At 35.7% G+C, this 19,507-nt stretch overlaps 1 protein-coding gene across 1 annotated transcript in view; it reads right to left on the bottom strand.

Moving 5' to 3' along the window:
- Positions 1 to 223: 223 nt before the first annotated feature.
- Positions 224 to 19,507, bottom strand: part of PRPF40A (pre-mRNA processing factor 40A) — a 65,735-nt gene continuing 46,451 nt past the window's right edge. Inside the window, 18 exon segments of the mRNA XM_017866067.1 lie at positions 224 to 1,321; positions 2,785 to 2,854; positions 2,856 to 2,914; positions 3,842 to 3,903; positions 3,989 to 4,085; positions 4,186 to 4,272; positions 7,758 to 7,895; positions 8,409 to 8,525; positions 8,624 to 8,715; positions 8,885 to 8,998; positions 12,659 to 12,737; positions 14,905 to 15,038; positions 15,987 to 16,137; positions 17,016 to 17,124; positions 18,180 to 18,275; positions 18,277 to 18,342; positions 18,693 to 18,757; positions 19,304 to 19,412. Of these exon segments, the coding sequence (XP_017721556.1) occupies positions 1,229 to 1,321; positions 2,785 to 2,854; positions 2,856 to 2,914; positions 3,842 to 3,903; positions 3,989 to 4,085; positions 4,186 to 4,272; positions 7,758 to 7,895; positions 8,409 to 8,525; positions 8,624 to 8,715; positions 8,885 to 8,998; positions 12,659 to 12,737; positions 14,905 to 15,038; positions 15,987 to 16,137; positions 17,016 to 17,124; positions 18,180 to 18,275; positions 18,277 to 18,342; positions 18,693 to 18,757; positions 19,304 to 19,412 (1,738 nt within the window). The 3' untranslated portion in view covers positions 224 to 1,228.

The following is a 19,507-nucleotide window of genomic DNA, read 5'->3' as shown; positions in this document are numbered from 1 at the left end:
TCTTCAAACCATTGCCTCTCTAAAATAGTCTGTAAAAAATTCATAGGTGAAAAACAAATCTAGGGACCTCAAATGCACTGATTTATAATATTCTTAAATATTAAAAAAGGAAAGTAAACTAGCTGTGTGGGTAAGATGAAGCAAAATTTCAGGGATTTAGTACCTTTAAAATGATCATACAATTTCTTTAGAGCTGAGTAGTTTAAGTAGAAATAAATACTAGTACACACTAGAAGAGAAGGTTTAATAATTGATAAAATGTACAAAATATTCAAATCAGAAATGCTTTAGAATGTGTACCACGAAGTCAATACTTCTCAGTGAGTAGGGAAGGCAAAATACTTCCTCAATAGCGGGGGAAAAAAGCAAGAGAAAGACTGAATTTAGAAAAAAAAGACAACTGTTAAAGAAAATGTTTAAGGTCAACTGTTTTTTTTTTTTTTTTTTTTTTTTTTTTTAAAGACAAGGATATTGCAAACTATCACTTAAAGTCTGGTGGCATCTGGTGGCACATTCTTTAGTAGTAGGTCCTTAAGGCAATATATTTAAATTAATTTACAATTTGATGTTAAAGTTTTTTTTAAACATCACCTCAAAATAGATGCTCAAAATAATGCCCTCACAATAGCCTTTGTAAAATGTATTCAGATGTTTGATAAAAAATAATGGTGGCTTTATATTACAGTAGTGCTCATTAGCACCACTATAATTAAGGGTCTACCAAGTTTCCAGCAAAACCACCTATTTCTTAGGAGTTTCACCATAAAAGATCACATTGGCTTTAACCAGTTGGGTAGTGCACAAAAAAGCAGTTTTATCAGTTGCTGGTGCTTTTTTTGTACTACTATATTATCAAAAAATTTTTCATTATATCTTCAAAATCCAGCTTCTATAAAGTAAATCAAATCACCTCATGACTTAGATTTTAGAACAAAGTAGAGACATCTGCAGTTATCAGTAAATTGCCACCTTTAATCCATCCTACAGTGCCCTGTGAAAGGGTCACAGAAAGACAGTTATGACTGTATGAAAATATGATTCTTGATACAGAATCAAAAGTTATTTTCAATTTCCTTTGCTTTTATAAAGTCCACGATAACAATACTTAAATGCACTTTTTTTTCCTGTGATATAATTAAAACCCAGTGTTACTTCAGTTGAACTTAAAATAGAGTCCCTGGTCTGAATCAGACTTTAAATCATACTGTAAACATATATTTGGTATAATTTATTGATCATCATCCAGTTGCTCCAAAAGGGTTCTTCTGCGCTTTTCCAATTCCCCTTCACTCAGTTCACTGCCAGAAGTATCCCAATTACCCTGAAAAGACATTGATTACAATTATAGTTGACATCAGTACAAAGAGGTTTAAGGGCTGAGCCTGTGAAAAAAGAATCCAATTATCTATATAAATTCTCTTCCAAAGAAACACATTTCAGAGTATAAAGACTGTGTGAATATGAAACAATATTTCCATTTAATGGAAGCCAGGTATTCATTTCCTAGATAATATATTCCTTGCTAATTTTTTTTTGGAGACCAAGTCTTGTTCTTGTTACCCAGGCTCATCTCGGCTCACTGCAACCTCTGCCTCCCAGTTCAAGCAATTCTCCTGCCTCAGCCTCCCGAGTAGCTGGGATTACAAGCGTCTGCCACCACACCCAGCTAATTTCTGTATTTTTAGTAGAGACGGGGTTTTGCCATGTTGGCCAGGCTGGTCTCGACTCCTGACCTCGTGATCTGCCCACCTCGGCTTCCCAAAGTGCTAGGATTACAGGCATGAGCCACCGCGCCTGGCCTATTCCTTGCTAATTTTGTAGCTTCCCCCTGGTTCCAGAATTATCATCACAGAAACAGAAGTAGTATGCTTTAAGCGTATGAATTTCTGTGCCAAATACATACACAAGACTTATGAGCAGGACAAGATTTAGGCTGAACAAACAAAAATAAAACTGCACTGTATGTGAGACACAACCTTTGAAAAGTGGGATAGTTCACATATTGTCCTCTTTCACTCCAGGGATTTCATTTAACCCACCATAAGCTGCTAAAAAGTACAAAGGAAGCATTCACTCTTCACTTACTATGTGACTCAAACTCACCTGTTTCAGCTCTAAAAAAATCCCACCCTATACCAACGAATCAGAATATCCAGAGATCCCTAATAGGGTTTTATCTACATAGCTTATGCTCTCCAGTGATGATTCATAGGCATTTACCCTTGCTAAACCCACAGTATTTGCATTATTAGGTTCTGTCATTCATATATACATATATTTGAAAACGACTAATTATGTAATCTGTTAGTGAAATAATTAACTTTGGCTTATATTCTCCTCTCCTATTTTTTTGCCCTTCCTCCACCCCAAATCACTATTCCTAAAAGTTACTGAATTGCTACTTTTTGAAACAAAGGATTTAATGACAGTGACAACTGCAGACATCTGTAGAATCCCAGATTTAGTCTCTCACTTAAACATTTGAGAATTAGGTAAAACATGTCCAGTGGCACTTCTTAGTGACCATATCCTTTCTTAGTGAGTTAAGGCTATTGTTATAAAATGCTATATTTAAAAAATGTCAAATTTAGGAGAATCAAATGTAGGATCATTCATGACCAAAAACTATCATAGTGTGTGAAATGTAGTTAACTGAATTTTCACTGTTTTCTTCAATTGTAGCACACTTGGAAAAGTCTATTCTTTCAACACCATCATGGTTTAACCAAAGAATCCATTTTTGCATTTTGAAAATACAGGTAGGAAACAATTCTAAATACTTACAGAATCCTTTCCAGTCTTTTTCTTAGGCGATTTGTGTTTTGATTCTGATCTTTGTCTAGTTCTGTCTTTTCACTTTCCCGATCTTTTCTTTTTTATCCTTCTCTCGCTCAGCATCGGATTCTGGAGAGTCCTGAATGAATAGAAAACAACAGGTTAGCATTTTGATGAAGATACCATTCTTATATAGGTAATTCTTATATAAGTAATACTTAAGAACATCTACGTATAACAGTTTATGTGTTCTTAGAGAGAATGTGAATTGTTAACCTCAAGGATTAAGTAAAATTTACCCAAGATTCAAGGTGGACAGCTTTCCCTTGGGAAGGATAATATTCTAACAGGATAAAATACCACTCAGGAGACTTACTACCACATCAGATGTGGTAATATCTATTATGTAAATACAGAGACATATTACATTTTTCACTAACTCAGTATAATACTGGTTTATACATGTACCTAGGATACTGCTGTTAGCTTTAACACATAAGGCAGACAGCTGTACTAATAAAATTTTCTTGAAATTGCTGAGTAGGAATTATTTAAAATTTAACGTTAATGCTTAAATAGATGGCTCTTCATTAAATATACACAAATTCAAATAAAAAAAAATGTAACTCAACAGGTTTGTGGTGATACCCAGGCCTTCACATTTTGAAAAAGCTCCTTAGGTGGATCCTAATGTACACCAAAGATTAAGACCTACAAGCGTACAGGAGTGGTTGTTTTAACATTTAAACTTGTGGTTCTCAACAACAGCTTCAATCTACACATACACACAAATATACATACATACACAGAGACACATGCACGTACAAGAGTCTCTTTTCTAGAAGATCAATTTTAAAGACCGGGATGGGGATCCTAACACTGGTGTGTGTATTATTTCAAAGCTCACCAAATGATTTTAAGGGATGATTAAGGTTAAGAGCGACAACAATGTGCCCACCTGAACTGTCCTGGGTTGCAAAGAACTAGATAGAAAAAGGTTCTATGATCTCTGAGGAAGTTAAGGGCGAACACCTAGGTGAAATGTAAAAATTAGAAGCTTGCTTACAGATTTATGTCTCCTCTTCTTACTTTTCTTCTTATGCTTTTTTGACTTTTTGTAACTTCTCTCTGAGCAGCATAAAAGGAAAAAAAAAGTGTCAGAATTTGAGTATATCAGTATAAATGATTTAATCAAATAAACAGAAATGCTCACCAGACTCTGCACTAGAAGAATGTTCTGAAGCAGAACGAGACTCTGATCGTTGTCTTTTTTTCTTTGAATGGCTATCATCATCATCTGAATCTGACCCCTAAAAAATACAAATAATTTCATTCATAATAATGCTAACACTTTAATACACTCATCGTGCCATAACTTTAATATACTCTTGGTACAATAAATTCCCTTACCGATCGAGAGCGGGAACGTTTCCTATGATGTTTTTTAGATTTCTTAGAATGTTTCTTGTTCTTTGAATGATGATGCTGACATTCATGCTACGGGGACAAAAAAAAATTTCAAGAATTTATACTTACTGTACACAGACTGTAAAGAATCTTTAAAAAGCCACGGAAGTAAGTTCTTAGAGTAAAACTCCACAATATATAGAAATGTAATCCCTTGAAACTGCAAAGAATTGTCACTTCAATTTTTTTTCTGTTCCTTCTTGCCCATCCTATACCCACTCATTTAGACATCTAAACAAAACAATGTTAAAACTATTAGTAGAAAAGTAGGTTTCTTTTGTTTTTGTTTTGAGACAAAGTCTCGCTCTATCACCCAGGCTGGAGTGCAGTGGTACGATTTTGGCTCAGTGCAACCTCTGCTTCCCAGGTTCAAGCAATTCTCCTGCCTCAGCCTCCCAAGTAGCTGGGACTACAGGCACCCAACACCACGCCTGGTTAATTTTTCTACTTTGGTAGAGACAGGGTTTCACCATGTTGGCCAGGCTGGGCTCGAACTCCTGACCTCAGGTGATCCACGCGCCTCGGCTTCTCAAAGTGCTGGGGTGGGATTACAGCAATGCGAGCCACTGCACCCAGCTGAAAAAGTTATTTATTTATTTATGCCTGAAAAGTAGTTTTTTAGAAGAATGAGAATGGTGTAGTTTAGAAGAAAAGTGTAATATGCAGTCTGCTTTTAATGACAGTGAAATACAATGACATTCAGGCATGGTTTTTGTGATCAATCTGGCTTTGGTCAGCAACTTAGGCCAAGCACTAAGATAAAAAACAACCTGAAAGCCATCCTTGAATTGAGACATATCAAGTTGATGTCAGAATAAATCCAAAATCTACTACCCCTCTTTCATTTCCTCCAAGGAGCCTCAAACAAGACATCCTTATCTTGTTCCTCCTCCTCAAACAAGACATCCTTAGACATCCATATGTTGTCTTTGGGGATTTCTACTCATTAAAACAATTATTAGGTTAGCAGTGATGGGGGGTGCTACGGTACAAGCTCCTTGCCCCTAAACATTTCTATGGCTTTGAGAATAAATTCTACTCAGTTACAGAAGTGGAAATGGAAAATCTGGATCTCAGAATGGACTATTCTCCTTTTGATCTCACTGAATGCTAACCTACCTTTCTTTAATACCTCAAGCCTCAGATTATTAAGGCCCCAAAATCTGAATGTGTTCAGCCCTTCCCTATGGTACCATTTTTAATCCATTTACCACCTAACTACGTTATCCCCAGTACAGATCGCGAAAGAATCTGGAGATTCTTGAACTGGGGGAAAATAGGTAAGACACTATCTAGAGCAAAGCTTCTCAAAATTAAATGTATATTTTAATGCTTGGAAATCTGGTTAAAATGAAGAGTCAGATGCAGGATTTCTGCCCCATGGGGCCTAAGGTTCTGCATTCCTAAGAAGCTTCTAGGTAATGTAGATGCTTCTGGTCTGCACTACATTTGGCACAGAAAAGATCTAGAGGCCCAGCATGGTTGCTCATGCCTATAATCACAGCACTTCAGGAGGCCAAGGCAGGAGACTTGCTTGAGGCCAGCCTGCCCAACATAGCAAGATCCCATCTTTATAAAAAAAAACAAAAAAAACCCCACAAAAAGCCAAGTGTGATGGCACGTGACTGCAGTTCCAGTTACTCAGGAGGATCATTTGAACCCAACAGTTCAAGGTTGCAGTGAGCCATAACTGCACTGCTGCACTCCGGCCTAGAAGTGGATGACAGAGAGAGACTCTGCTTTAAAAAAAAAAAAAAGAATTAAAAAAAAAGGACAACAGGACCACATCTAGAGGCAGCTGTGAAACAATATAGGGCCTATGTGAATACATGTTACAGAAAAAACGGTGGTTAACATTATATTAATCAAGAACAATAAATCAAGAAATAGGAAATCAAGGAATAGGAAATAGTCAATTTAGTGACCTGCTATGCCCATTTACAATGCAACACTATAATATTAAACACATACTAGTTTTTAGCTTATGAAGTATTAGCTACTCTAAAACTGACAGCATGGCATACTTGTTAAAAGCACTGACCAAGGTCAACATGCCTGGCTTCCAACCCTGGAACTCACTTTACTTCTCTTTGCCTCAGTTTGTTCACCTATTAACTTCATAGGCTTTTTGAAAGGATTAAGTTCCTAAATACAATATACATAAAGCAATTAGAACACTGGCCCACTATTATTCAATAATTATTGGTCAATTCAGCATACTTACAAGGGCCTAACTGAAACTGTCATCAAAATACTCTTACTTAACTTTTTTTTTGAGAAGGAGTCCCACTCTGTTGCCCAGGCTGGAGTGCAGTGGCATGATCTTGGCTCACTACACCTCCACCTCCTGGATTCAAGCAATTCTCTTGCCTCAGCCTCCCGAGTGGCTAGGCGCCATCACTCCCTGCTAATTTCTTTGTATTTTCAGTAGAGACAGGGTTTTGCCATGTTGCCCAGCAGGTCTCAAACTCCTGACCTCTGGTGATCAGCATGCACCTCGGCCTCCCAAAGTGCTGGGATTACACGCGTGAGCCACCGTGCCCAGTGAACCTTACCTATTAAAGTGACCTGAGATGTTAAATGTTTCATTGCTTATTTCAACAAAATCTTACCATTTATTCCAGAAACTCTCTGGGTTTTCTACACAGCTAATGTGGTATAGTATCTCAAATGTGCCTAAAAGCTGTTTTCTATCTCTTTACAAGAAAAATTTTTCAGTTTTAAGTTTACTAGTCAATCCATGTGGCTGCCAAACTGCTCAATTTCTAAAACTTTCTAAAAATACAAAACAGTTTTCACATACAAATCTTTATATTCCCATGGAAACTTATAATTTATTTCACTTAAAAGCAGTTTTTATAGGAAAAAAACCATTTTCTAACTGTCCCAGGTAAGTACATTTGTACGAAAGCAGTGAACATTAAGTAAAACACTTTCATCATTCTAAGTTCTTCAATTTGTTTATATTTTATATATTTTATATATGAGAATTCTAAAAAATTGCAATAATTCTTTTTAAAATATTCGTTTTTTTTCCTTTCAGAATTCTTTAGGAGGTTATTGTTCTTCAAATTTGCTGGCTCTTTTTAACAAATCTTTCTTTCACGGGATCTGGAAAAAATTTTTCCAGATATTAAAAATAATATTTTTGGAATACCCAAGGAAAAAAGTACCAACCAAATAAAACAATTCTAATTAAATCATAAACCCAGCAAGTGGAAAAACCTTGTGATGAAACCCAGTCCCTTTTTAAAAAGTTTCCATTATTTCCTCCTTCAAAATTGTTCCAAAAACCCATTTTCTTTTACAAATTATTCCTAAAAACACAGACCCTCCACCAAGCTGATTTAATTGCTTTTATTATATTCTAAATATATTTTAGGTATATTCTACAAAATTATTTTAGCTTTTAGCTTATTTTTGTGGCTATAAAATGAAAAATAAAAATATTTTAAATTTCTTTCTCAATTGTAAAGAAAATAATTCCATTAGAAAAAATTAACAAGTATACATACATCTTCCCAGACAGCATCCAATTCTATCGGGGGAGCAGCTTGTTTTAACATACTCTTAAAAGCAGACTCTTTTCGTTTCATCTTCCGAGCCTCTTCTTTTTCTCTTTCGCGTTCACGGGCTTCTGCCTTTTCTAGTAACTATTAGAAAATCATACTTAATCAGTTATAATAGTATAATAACTATTAGCTGAAATAATTTACTGTTAATTTAGGAATCACACATTGCTTAAAATAAGCTTGTCCAACCTGTGGCCCATGGGCCACATGTGGCCCAGGACGGCTTTGAATGTGGCCCAGCACAAATTTGTAAACTTTCTTAAAACATTATAAGGTTTTTGCAAATGTTTTGTTTTTTGTTTTTAGCTCATCAGCTGTTGTCAGTGTCGGTGTATTTCATGTGTGGCCCAAGGCCTGGTTTATAACGGCCATATTATGTATAATAATAACAGTGAATTTGAGCAAAGGAAGTTTAATGTCAATCCATCACCTAAATAAAATTTTTTCTTTTACCTTACCTGAAAGACTGGCTACTACTCTGTAAAATTCTATTCATATTCCGTTTCCAATATGCTGCAACTTAGCTGCTTTTATCTGAATAAATTAAAAACTATACTATTAAACTAGTTATTTATAAGATAAAAAATAACTTACACTATTGAAAGCCAATTTGATATTTCCAGCGTCTAATGTAGTTGATCTTTTAGTTGAACTGATTATCGCCACAAAATCTTCAAAAGTGGTATTTACTTCAACTACAAACCCTTTATCCTAAAAAAAAGAAATCTTAGTATCAATAATGCATAAATCAAAGGAATACAGTACTTTTAAGATATACTATAGGTTAAAAGGTAAGAATAGTTATTTACCTTTAGAATGTCTTTTATTATCTTCTTCTCATCATGATAACGTGCTTTAAGATCCTCAACATAAAACTTGAAAAGATCAAGTGCAGTTGATCCTAATGAAAAAACTAAAGAAGTCAAAAGCTAGCTCTAACCAAAGAGCTGCAATTACTTTTTTGTTTAAAAAACAAAAATAAAGCACCCTTCTCCCAACATAATCACCTTTGCATTTGGCCCATTCCAACTACTACTATAAGGGTAAATTAGGAAAGAAAATAATCTTACCAGGCTGACCAAGCATATTAGTGAATCTAATATCAGAACTAATAGTTGGATACAATTCCATCCAAGATGACATAGAATGTAGTTGTCCATGTTCATGTAATTCATCTAAAATATCTGGGGAGAAAATTATATTTGAAAAGTCATCTAAGTACATGAGAAATAAGAGTCTAACATGAAAACACACAAAAACTTTGACATAGTTAAAACTCTTCTACCAATGTTATCCCAAACCTGTTTGGGTATAAAGAATATTTCCTATTTGGGCAAAGTAACAACTGCCTTTAGGCAGAAAAATATTTTGTCCTTTAGAGAAAGTAACTTTTATAACACCGCATTATCTTTCTAAGGTTCTATTTCCTACCCTTTCAGATAGAACCTAATTTTTAGCTTTTAAAAAAAGGCAGAAGTTAACTTAAAATATTGGGTATCTACCTCAAATGATGAGGCTAAAGAACGTATACGCATGTTTCCTTAAATGTATATTCTGTCTTTAAAAATAGTGCCTAATGTGTTCTAGGTATTTTTATTTATTTTTTAAAAAACAAGGGGCCTTAAGCGAAGGACGTATAATTTTCCCGAAGTAGTTTGGAGACCTAGGATTCAAACCCATATCTAGTTTCAATTTCCACACTTTCTGCTTCCAACCCAATCCTTAGGGAGTTTAATCCTGTACATCAGGGGATCCCAACTCCCGGCCACAGAACCGGAACCGAGCCACACAGCAGGGAGTGAGTGGTGGAACAAGCATTACCGCCTGAGCTCTGCCTCCTGTCAGATCAGTGGGGGCATCAGATTCTCATAGGACTGCGGACCATATTGTGAACTGAGCATGCCAGCAATCTAGGTTGTGTGGTCCTCATGATAATCTAATGCCTGATGATACCAACCCCCCACCCCACCCCAACAGGAAAAACTGTCTTCCACTGCTATACACAAATGTGACTAAAAGAAACTGTAACCCTATATTCTGTTGCCACAATTCCTATACCTGCACTGTTCAGTAAGGTAGCCACTGACCTAACATAGCTTCTGGGTACATGAAATGTAGCTAGTCTGAGTTGTGATGTGCTGTTAAGTATAAAACATACAAGATCTTGAAGATTTAGTACCACAAATGTGGGCAGCAAGCCACCCAGGTGCCGAGGCAAGAGACTGAGGGCACGAGCTGTTCCAGTATAATAAAATATATAAAATAAGAATAGTTATACTAGATACAGATCACAGATATGATTATATATGAATATCATTATTCATTAGTTTGAAGCAATTACTCTTTATTTCAATATCATAATAATCCTCACTCTACAATCATAACCTAGGAAAAACCAGGCCATACAGTGATAGGAGCTGCGGTGACACAGTGAGAAGTGACCAGAAGAGTGCGAACCTTCTGTCATGCCCAGGCAGGGCCACCAGAGGGCTCCTTGGTCTAGTGGTAACGCCAGCGTCTGGGAAGACGCCCGTTGCCAAGCGGACCTTGGTCTAGCGAGCGGTAGGTAGCGTCAGTGTCGAGGAAAAACAGCCGCTACTTAGCAGACCGGGAAAGGGAGTCTCTCTTTCCCCGGGGGAGTTTAGAGAAGACTCTACTCCACCTCTTGTGGAAGGCCTGACATCGGTCAGGCCCACCTGCAGTTATATCCGGAGGCCTAACCGTCTCCCTGTGATGCTGTGCTTCAGTGGTCACACTCCTAGTCCACCTTCATGTTCCATCCTGTACACCTGGCTCTGCCTTCTTGATAGCAGTAGCAAATTAGTGAAAGTACTAAAAGTCTCTGATACGCAGAAATAATGGCATAAGCTGTCTCTCCTTTCTTTCTCTCTGCCTCGGCTGCCAGGCAGGGAAGGGTCCCCTGTCCAGTGGACACGTGACCCACGTGACCTTACCTATCATTGGAGATGGATCACACTCCTTACCCTGCCCCTTTGTCTTGTATCCAATAAATACCAGTGCAGCCTGGCATTTGGGGCCACTACCGGGCTCCGTGTCTTGGTGGTGGTGGTCCCCTGGGACCAGCTGCCTTTTATCTTTGTCTTGTGTCTTTATTTCTACAATCGCTTGTCTCCACACATGGGGAGAACAACCCACTGACCCTGTGAGGCTGGACCCTACACACAAATATTAGCAATTTTTAAAAATACTGATTATGTGTTAAAATAATATTTGGTTATACTGGGTTAAATTATTAAAATAAATAATAAATTAAAATCGCATTTGTAGCATTCACATTTTTATTGGATAGAGCTGTCCTAAAGTAACATCAGGCACTTACAACTCCACTCACTCCTCTTCAGACGAGACTAAATATGTCCACACTCCCTTGCAACTCTGAAATTCTTTTCTCAAACCCTGCCAGTATCTACCCTTTTGTCAACTAACCTTACCCTTCAACATAAATGGAATTTTGTCTTAACCACTCTTGTTGTGCTCACCAGACTCCTCACTTGCTCCCTCTTTTGAGTCTCTAAAATAGTTTGGAAACCATCTTCAGTGATGCTCTAGTATCTTAGAACTTACCTCACTCTATCATACCTGTTTTGCTAGTGTTTCTTACACTTCCAGACTGGTGAGATCCGTCTGGTAAAGTCAAAGAACTGTGACACTGAAATTATTTCAATAGTGGATCCCTAACCTGAAAGAATCACCTGAGGACTACTTTTTAAAAGCAATATTAATATTCAGATATTTGGAATATTCAATGACCGATGTGAAATCAGGTTTGAAAACCACTCTGACAAAACTGTATGATTCTTATTCTCTTCTATTTACTTGCCCCATTTTAGGGGTGAAAAAGCCTTGTCTTTTACATTATGGAAGGCAAGTTGCTTCAAAGATGGCTGGGCTTGATGTTTCTTCTTCCCTTGGCACTAAGGACATCTTGGATGACGTAATTCTTTTTTCTTTCTTTCTCTTGGTTGAGGGTGGGGTATGTTTGAGTCCTGTACACATTGCAGGATGTTTAGCAGCATCTCTTGCCTCTACACACTAGATGCCAGTAGCATGTTCCCCACAAATAGTGACTATCACAAAATCTTTCCTGGTTGAGCACCACTGTCTTAGATCCTAATCGGTATTAATTTTTCTCCATCTTCATCCTTCTTTTTGTTCCTTTATAAACTGCTTTCAGTGTAACTGTATTCATATATATATGCTTGAATTCCAAACCTTACGAGATTTTGTTTAGTAAGAGTCACCCTTATTTTTCAATTCTTCCTTCATTCTCTCCCTCTTAACTGGTTTTCCCTTACCCAAGAAAAGCCTTTCTCTTAACCCCAAGCTTATTTCAATTTCACCTTACTGTATATCTGAAAGGTATAACTATACCTCTAGGTACCTTTCGACTATCTGGCAGACCTTTAACTTTCCCTACCATGCCAATGGCCACTAAACACCTTAAATGCCACTCTTAACAGTATTCTTTTAGTCCTCATTCCAGAAAAATTTCTTAACATTACTTTAGATAGATTCCTTTACCTCAGGGGTTTCTCAAAGACTCATCTGAAGGACTGTTTAAAAAAATCATATTGTTAGGTCCCATTTCCAGAATCTGATTCTGTAAGTCTGACGTGGGGTTTCAGAATATGCCTTTTCATAATTTCCCAGGTTTCAGAATATGCATTTTCATAACTTCCCAGGTGATACTGATTCTGTGCATCTGGGGATCATGCTTTATTCTTAAAACTCCAAACTCTTGGCTTCTGAGACACTATACATTCCTCTGGTTCTCCTTGAAAGCCTCAGATCAATCCTTTCCAGATGACATTGACTTCAAATACCAGTTTTAAGACATAAGAAAAACAAAGTCATAGTTTCCTTGTCATAGATGTGATGAATTTTCTGATTAGCAAATGAACACTAAATAAAAAGATAGTCATCATCATAACCATAATTACTGAGATGCTCTCCATTAATTATATTTTATTGTCTAATGCCAATCTTCTCTTTTAATTCATTTCACTAACGTCTTAAATAAATCTTTTGAAGTAGCAGAACAGGAAAATTACCACGCTGAATATCTGAAAGAATATTAATACAACATACTTAACACCAATTTTATTAGTAGTAATCAGAAACTATGCCAGACACATAGCAATCTGATTCAAAGCCACATTTAGGCTTATTTGCGGAACCGTGTAGCCTTCACATCAAAATTTCACCTCATAGTCTCCACCTTCAGTATTGTTTACGTTATAGTCTCATATTTTCTATGACCCAGATTTCCATCTTATTTTCCACTGTATTATTATTTTTTCACACGTCTCCTTATTTTAAACCACTGCAAAACCTTCATCAGAGACATTAAAGCTTAGGTTGTAGAAGAGTGTATAATAGCCCTCCTAAAACTTTGTCCTCCCCTTCTTCCTGGGCACATGGCTGCTTAGCTAAAAGCTAAGTTTTCTAGCCTCCTTTGTGTAGCTAGTTGTGGCCATGTGACTAAATTCTCAGCAACTGAACCCAAATGAAGGAAGTGAGCAGAACTTCTAAATCATTAGCTTTAAAAAGAACTGTTCTTTCAACTTTTTCGAAGTTAAAATGTGAAATGGGGGCAGCATACCCCTAACTCTGCAGAGAAGGTTAACACGCTAGGGCACTGCTTCTCAAAGTACGGTCCAACAGTATCGATACCACCTGGAAATTTAGAAATGTAAATTTTCAGACTCCAACCCAGACTTACTAACTCAAATTCTTCAGGTAAGGCCAAACAATTTGTGTTTTTAACCGTTGTACAATATGATAGTCTAGAAAGTCACTAAGATAAAGGAACCCATCAAGAGTAGTAAATGTTAAGTTTTCATTGAATAAGGACTGAAATCATTCTACTGGCTATGGCGTTTAAGATGGTTAGTAACCTCTGGCATAGTGGGAATAATATTTTTTTTTTTTGAGACAGGATCTCGCTCTTTCGCACAGTCTAGAGTGCAGTGGCGCCATCAGAGCTCACTGCAGTCTTGACCTCCTGGGCTCAGGTTCTCCCATCTCAGCCTCCTGAGTAGCTGAGGCTACAGGTGTGCACCACCACACCCGGCTAATTATTATTATTATTTTTTGTACTTTTAGTAGGGAGCGGGTTTCATCATGTTGCCCAGGCTGGTCTTGAACTTCTGGACTCAAGCAATTGCCAGCCTCAGCCTCCCAAAGTGCTGGGATTATGGGCATGAGCCATTGTGCCCAGCCAGAAGAAATTTTTAAAAAGTCCTCCACGTCATTCTGATACACACTGAATTTTGAGAACCTCTGCCTTAGGGGATGGCAATATGTCCTGCCCTAGACCAAAAAGATGGTTATTTCAAGAAAAAAACTTAAAATTTAAGCCATTGTAACCTAGCATTCATCCTAATACAATGGTTAATGGAAGAGACCCTGTAATCAAAATTGCATGGATTCAAATTCTGGCTTCACTATTCAGCAACTGTTGAACTTGGGCAAGTCACTTCACCTCTTCATTTCCTTAGTTATATAAACTTATGTAACAAAAACAGTAAGTACCCTTATAAGATAAGACTGTCATAAAAATTGAGATTGTAAACATAAATTGTATTGACAGTAAGCAATCAAACATTAGCTATTACAATTATTATTGAAATGGGTAAGATATGAAATGCAAAATATTCATTGCTCCATGATATTTTCTATCACTGAAAATAAAAATGATACTTGAAGATGAAAATAAACTACTAGCTGAAAAACATGCAATCCCAGGTCCTTTTTTAGTGTTTAAGAAATTATGGCCCATCCCCAAACTATACCCTAGCAGTCCCTTTGTCCTCTAGAAACTAAGTATCATCTACTACTGACTCACCACACATATCTTGTTTCCAGTCAGCTCTCCTGTTGTTTTCCCCAACCGAAACCTCATTTATCAATGTTCATCTGTAGAACTTAAAGAGTTAAATGTGTATGAGTCCTCACAAAGCCTAAGTCTATGATCTGGGAACAGTTGTCTCAAAATTCTTTATATTACTGTTCAAGTTCTGTAAGTATAATATAAAACTAAGTTAGAAAAGAGAGCTTCTTCTTTTACCTGGAAAGATTCCCTATTTTTTCGCTGTCGTCTCCTTTCTCTTAGCAAACTCTTCTGTTTTTCTTCTTCTTCCTCCTTTTCTAAAGCCCGAATGTGTTCTTCAAAGCAAATTAATGCATCTTCTTTGTCCATATCTAAAGTATTTGCCAGTTAAAATTTAAAGTGTCAAATGTCAACAAGTAAAGTAGTTTATTTGCATTAGATCCCCCAAAATTTCAAAATCACCTGTCAAAAATACTTGTAGCTAGGCTAGGGTGAGGTGGCTCATGCCTGTAATCTCAACACTTTGGAAGGCTGAGGTGGGAGTATTGCTTGAGCCCAGGAGTTCAAGACTAGCCTGGGCAACACAGCAAGACCCCGTCTCTAAACAAACAAACAAACTTGTATTTAAACTCAATATGATTTATAATCATCTGCATAGGAAAGTTTTAAGGAAAATTTCACAAAGAACTCAATAAAAGGCACTCTGAAACATGTCATAGGATAAAACAAAGGACGTGCATATGGCAAAACTAATGAAAATAAAAGTGTTATGATAAAATCTGTTTGCAATATCATAATTATTCCAGGAGCTTAGTATAGAACTGTGTACCCTATAAAAAAAATCTACTGAAGCATGACTTTTAGAGGGGTAGCTGAGAAAGCTAAAATTTAAAAAGCAATTTGTTAACTCAGAAAGAATACTTAGGGAAGCCTAATGTAACACAATTCTAATACATTTTCTTCTTTTTACAAACCTGTAATGTTATTACTTCAAGAAAACAACATGAGTAAAATGTGGTAATTCATTTAGTTCTTACCAAGTTACATACAAATGACTAAGCATGATTTCAAATTTGACCTATAATTTAAATATTTCAAGGATTACCTGATAAAGCTACTTTAAATTTGAAAACCTTTTGTCATGAATCACAAACTCCATCAGAAAGAAATATCCTATTTGGAAAGAAATAAAACACTTTTTCACAAATGAACCAACAACTACATAAAATTCAGTTAGTTATCTCATATAAAAAGTGAAAATAATTCTTCGCTGCTGGAGGACACTATTTAAAACTATTTCTCTTAGCCATTATTCTTACTTTGTAACTCCTCATCTTCTGCAAAAGTTGGATTATCCATCAGATACTGCTGGGCTTCAGACCAAGTGGTAGAGTATGTTACATTAGCCATGTTGTCAAGTATGTTTTTTAAGGCTTCCCAATTTCTCTTTCGCAACTGCTTTGCTTGTTCCTATAGCAAAAGTATGAATATATATGTTTCAAAGTTCCAAGAAATTAAGATACTTAAATTGCAATTAGTGAAGGCTTTATATTCTAATGGATGACCAAATTTCAAAGGTTAAATGAAATTTCAAATAAATTTCATTTACTTTAAATGGCCACACTGCTGACTTTGCTTGCTCTTGCCTAAGCACTTGGCTTTGGTACTTAGCTTCACATTTTCCACCTCCTTCTAAAAGCCAGAATCTGGAAACCATGTTTTCGGCTTTTCCTCCATACTACATAAACCTTTCTACTACTAAGCATTACAGACAAAAACTAAGGTTACCATGGACAAGTCACATTGCAGGTAAATGCTAAAGTCTTCAATGACTTTCAGCTATGTTTAAATTTGATAATACTTGCATCTATATGTGTTCCTTGAAAACCAGAAAGCATAAAATATAATAATGCGCAATGAAAAAGAGACAGGAGTGAAATAGGTATTTTAAAATGTTATAAGTTTTGTAGAAACAACTGCACATTGCTGTCATTCTTGTACCAATCATGTTTGTTATAAGCAAAAAAACCCAGCATTTTTAAACCTAATGAGCAAAAAAGGTATCTTTTTCAAAGTGAGTGTGTAAGATAGCCAATTAATGACAATGCAAATAGCTAAACTACCCACTGAGTCTACATCAGTACTTAATATGCTACATGAACGATAAAGAAGCTTATTATAGAAGTTATACATTCCATCTTTAAATTTTACTTCCAATAAATAAATCTGCTATACCACACAAACTAGATAAACTAAGCCACAAAAATGTACACATTTTAAAACCAATCCTCCTGAAAATGAGGAAACATCTTTTGTTATCTATAAATACCAGTAACTAAGAAGAATACCTTTTCTTTTTTTGAAAGAAAGAACAAAACATCTTCGTAGATTTCAAGACGATCACGTTCTGATATTGCATTCCAAACTTCCATCTCTCCAAACATTTGCTCTGCTTTTCTATGTTAAAAAATTATAGTATACAATAAAATTTATCTTAACCAATTTTAAACTAAATTTAACACTACAAAATGAATACTTTCTATTCGAAGTTCATAAATATATTAAAGGCAAACTCCTGGATAATTATGAAAAAAAAAAAAAAGCACATCCCTCTCTCGTTAGAGATAGAGGGGATAATTCACATTAGGCACTGCTTATAGTCTAGACTACCTCTATATCTAGTGGCAGCCACACAGACTACCAAACTGCCGACAGAACTAAATTACAGACTTCTCTGGAATACTGAGGAAAACAAAGAAGTATATACAGAAAATAGGCTTAATAACGTATCGAAAAACTTTTACCATTACCCACAATTTTACATAAGCAATCTAAAATGAAGAATGGTATATAAAACAATTATTCAAAATGCTATGCCTATGTAATGAAAACAGCCTCTTTTTACTCCACAAAGATCAATAATGTCAATGTTTTTAAGTAAAAGGCAATCAAATTTGATTTTTCTTTTCTGTTTTTTTTTTTTTGGAGACAGGGTCTCGCTGTCACCCTGGAGTGCAGTGGTGCAATTATGGCTCACTGCAGCCTTGACATTCCCAGGCTCAAGTGATTTTTCCACATCAGCCTCCCAAGGAGCTGGGACTACAGGCACGTGCCACCATGCTTGGCTAATTTTTGTATTTTTCTTTTTTTTCCCTATAAACAAGGTTTTACCATGTTGCCAAGGCTGGTCTTGAACTCCTGGGCTCAAGCCATCTGCTTGCCTTGGCCTCACAAATAGTAGGGATTATAGGTGTGAGCCACCACGTCTGGCCTCCAACTTGATTACTAAATTCAGTCTTTCTCCCCTTCTTCCAGTCTCTAAAAAACTTAGTAAGTCTATAAGTTAAATTCTACATTTAACTACAGATTTATTTTGTACCTCATGAAGCTTCCACATTCATAATTATCTAGTTTTATTTAATGAGCTCTGGATCAGCTACTGCACATGGCAAAAAAGTATGACACAAACAACAATGTAGTAAATATAGGCCATGCAACATTCAACATCTTACTTGTATCTGGTTGTAGAAGTCATTTTCTCATGATTTTCAAGAAAACGCTGAAAGGATTCCTTAGCCTCTTTGTACTTTGATCTTGCTTCTTCTTTTCTTCTTTTCTGTCTGGACTTTATAGGCATTAAAGGCTTGCTTTTTTTCACTTAACTTTGCCAAAGCACTAATATAAAAATACCATATAAGAGTAGACACAGGCAAAAGAATCAAGTATTAGTGGTTTGAAAAAAATAAAATTGTTTACACATATAAATTTTAAAATTTCAAAAATTTATTAAAGACAAGAAATGATTGGAGAAAGTAATTTCTACTTTTAAAATAATTATTATTTTATATGTAGCAGGGTACTCAAACTGTTTGATTGACTTTTTGGTTATTAGACATAAAACAACTCTATACTTGGTATCCTAAACAGACGTCAACAGAGTTAAATGTTTTCTCTTTCTACACAACTTCAAATGTGTTAGGCTTGCTATGCTCAAACTGAAAAGTAAAAAAAAGTTGAAGTATTACCTGTATCGTGGATCATTAATAATCATTTTCATAGCTTGCTCCCATGAAGCATTTGATGGTACCCGCTGAAAATCATTTAAATGAAAAATTAAAATTTCACACAAGGATAGTGTAAGTCACATAACAGAAACCAAGTGTAATACTCACTGCAAACATCAAGCATTTCCATTTGCAGAAGTTTGAACAAGTTTTAAAAAATAGTTTTTTATTGAAGGCAAATCTGTGTAATACACCTACGAACTAAAATGAAAACTTTAACTGAAATTTAAATAGAGCATAAATGCTTTTTTCTTAGACTACTGATAAAAGATAATTATTATGAATTTAAAAACCCCTTACGTTAAATATTGGGTAGAAATGTGCTTGTGTAATACCTTGTACACAATAGTTTTTGTGTTGAAAGTCAGTTTCACAAGTGTTCTTCAAAAAAAAAAACAAGACACATTTAAAGTTGCTTTTCAGTTCAACAGTTCATGAGACTGGTATTATCAATACCATCAAGGTTTAAACAGTAACGTCATTTATTGGGTAAATATTATGCATCACATAAAAATCTATAATACATACTTGATGTCAAAAAGTTAAACAATAAAAATCTGCAATATTAATACCTTTTCTTTCAATAATTCTTTAAAAGCTTGCTTTGCCTCCTCCTTTGTATTCCAAGTGTATGTTTTCTTTGCTGGTTGGCTCTCCTCCTCTTCCTTTTTGGGAGTAAAACTAGAGAGAAATTCAAATGTGATATTTATGAATTAAATAAATTTTGCTTCATTTAGAAAATAATGCCTAAATTGTTTAAATGTTTGATGTTGAAT

The sequence above is a fragment of the Rhinopithecus bieti genome, unplaced genomic scaffold (genome assembly GCF_001698545.2).
Source record: "Rhinopithecus bieti isolate Rb0 unplaced genomic scaffold, ASM169854v2 scaffold_81617, whole genome shotgun sequence".
NCBI lineage: Eukaryota > Metazoa > Chordata > Mammalia > Primates > Cercopithecidae > Rhinopithecus > Rhinopithecus bieti.
The sequence above is the reverse complement of the archived record's forward strand: the minus strand, read 5'-3'. Positions and strand labels throughout refer to the sequence as shown.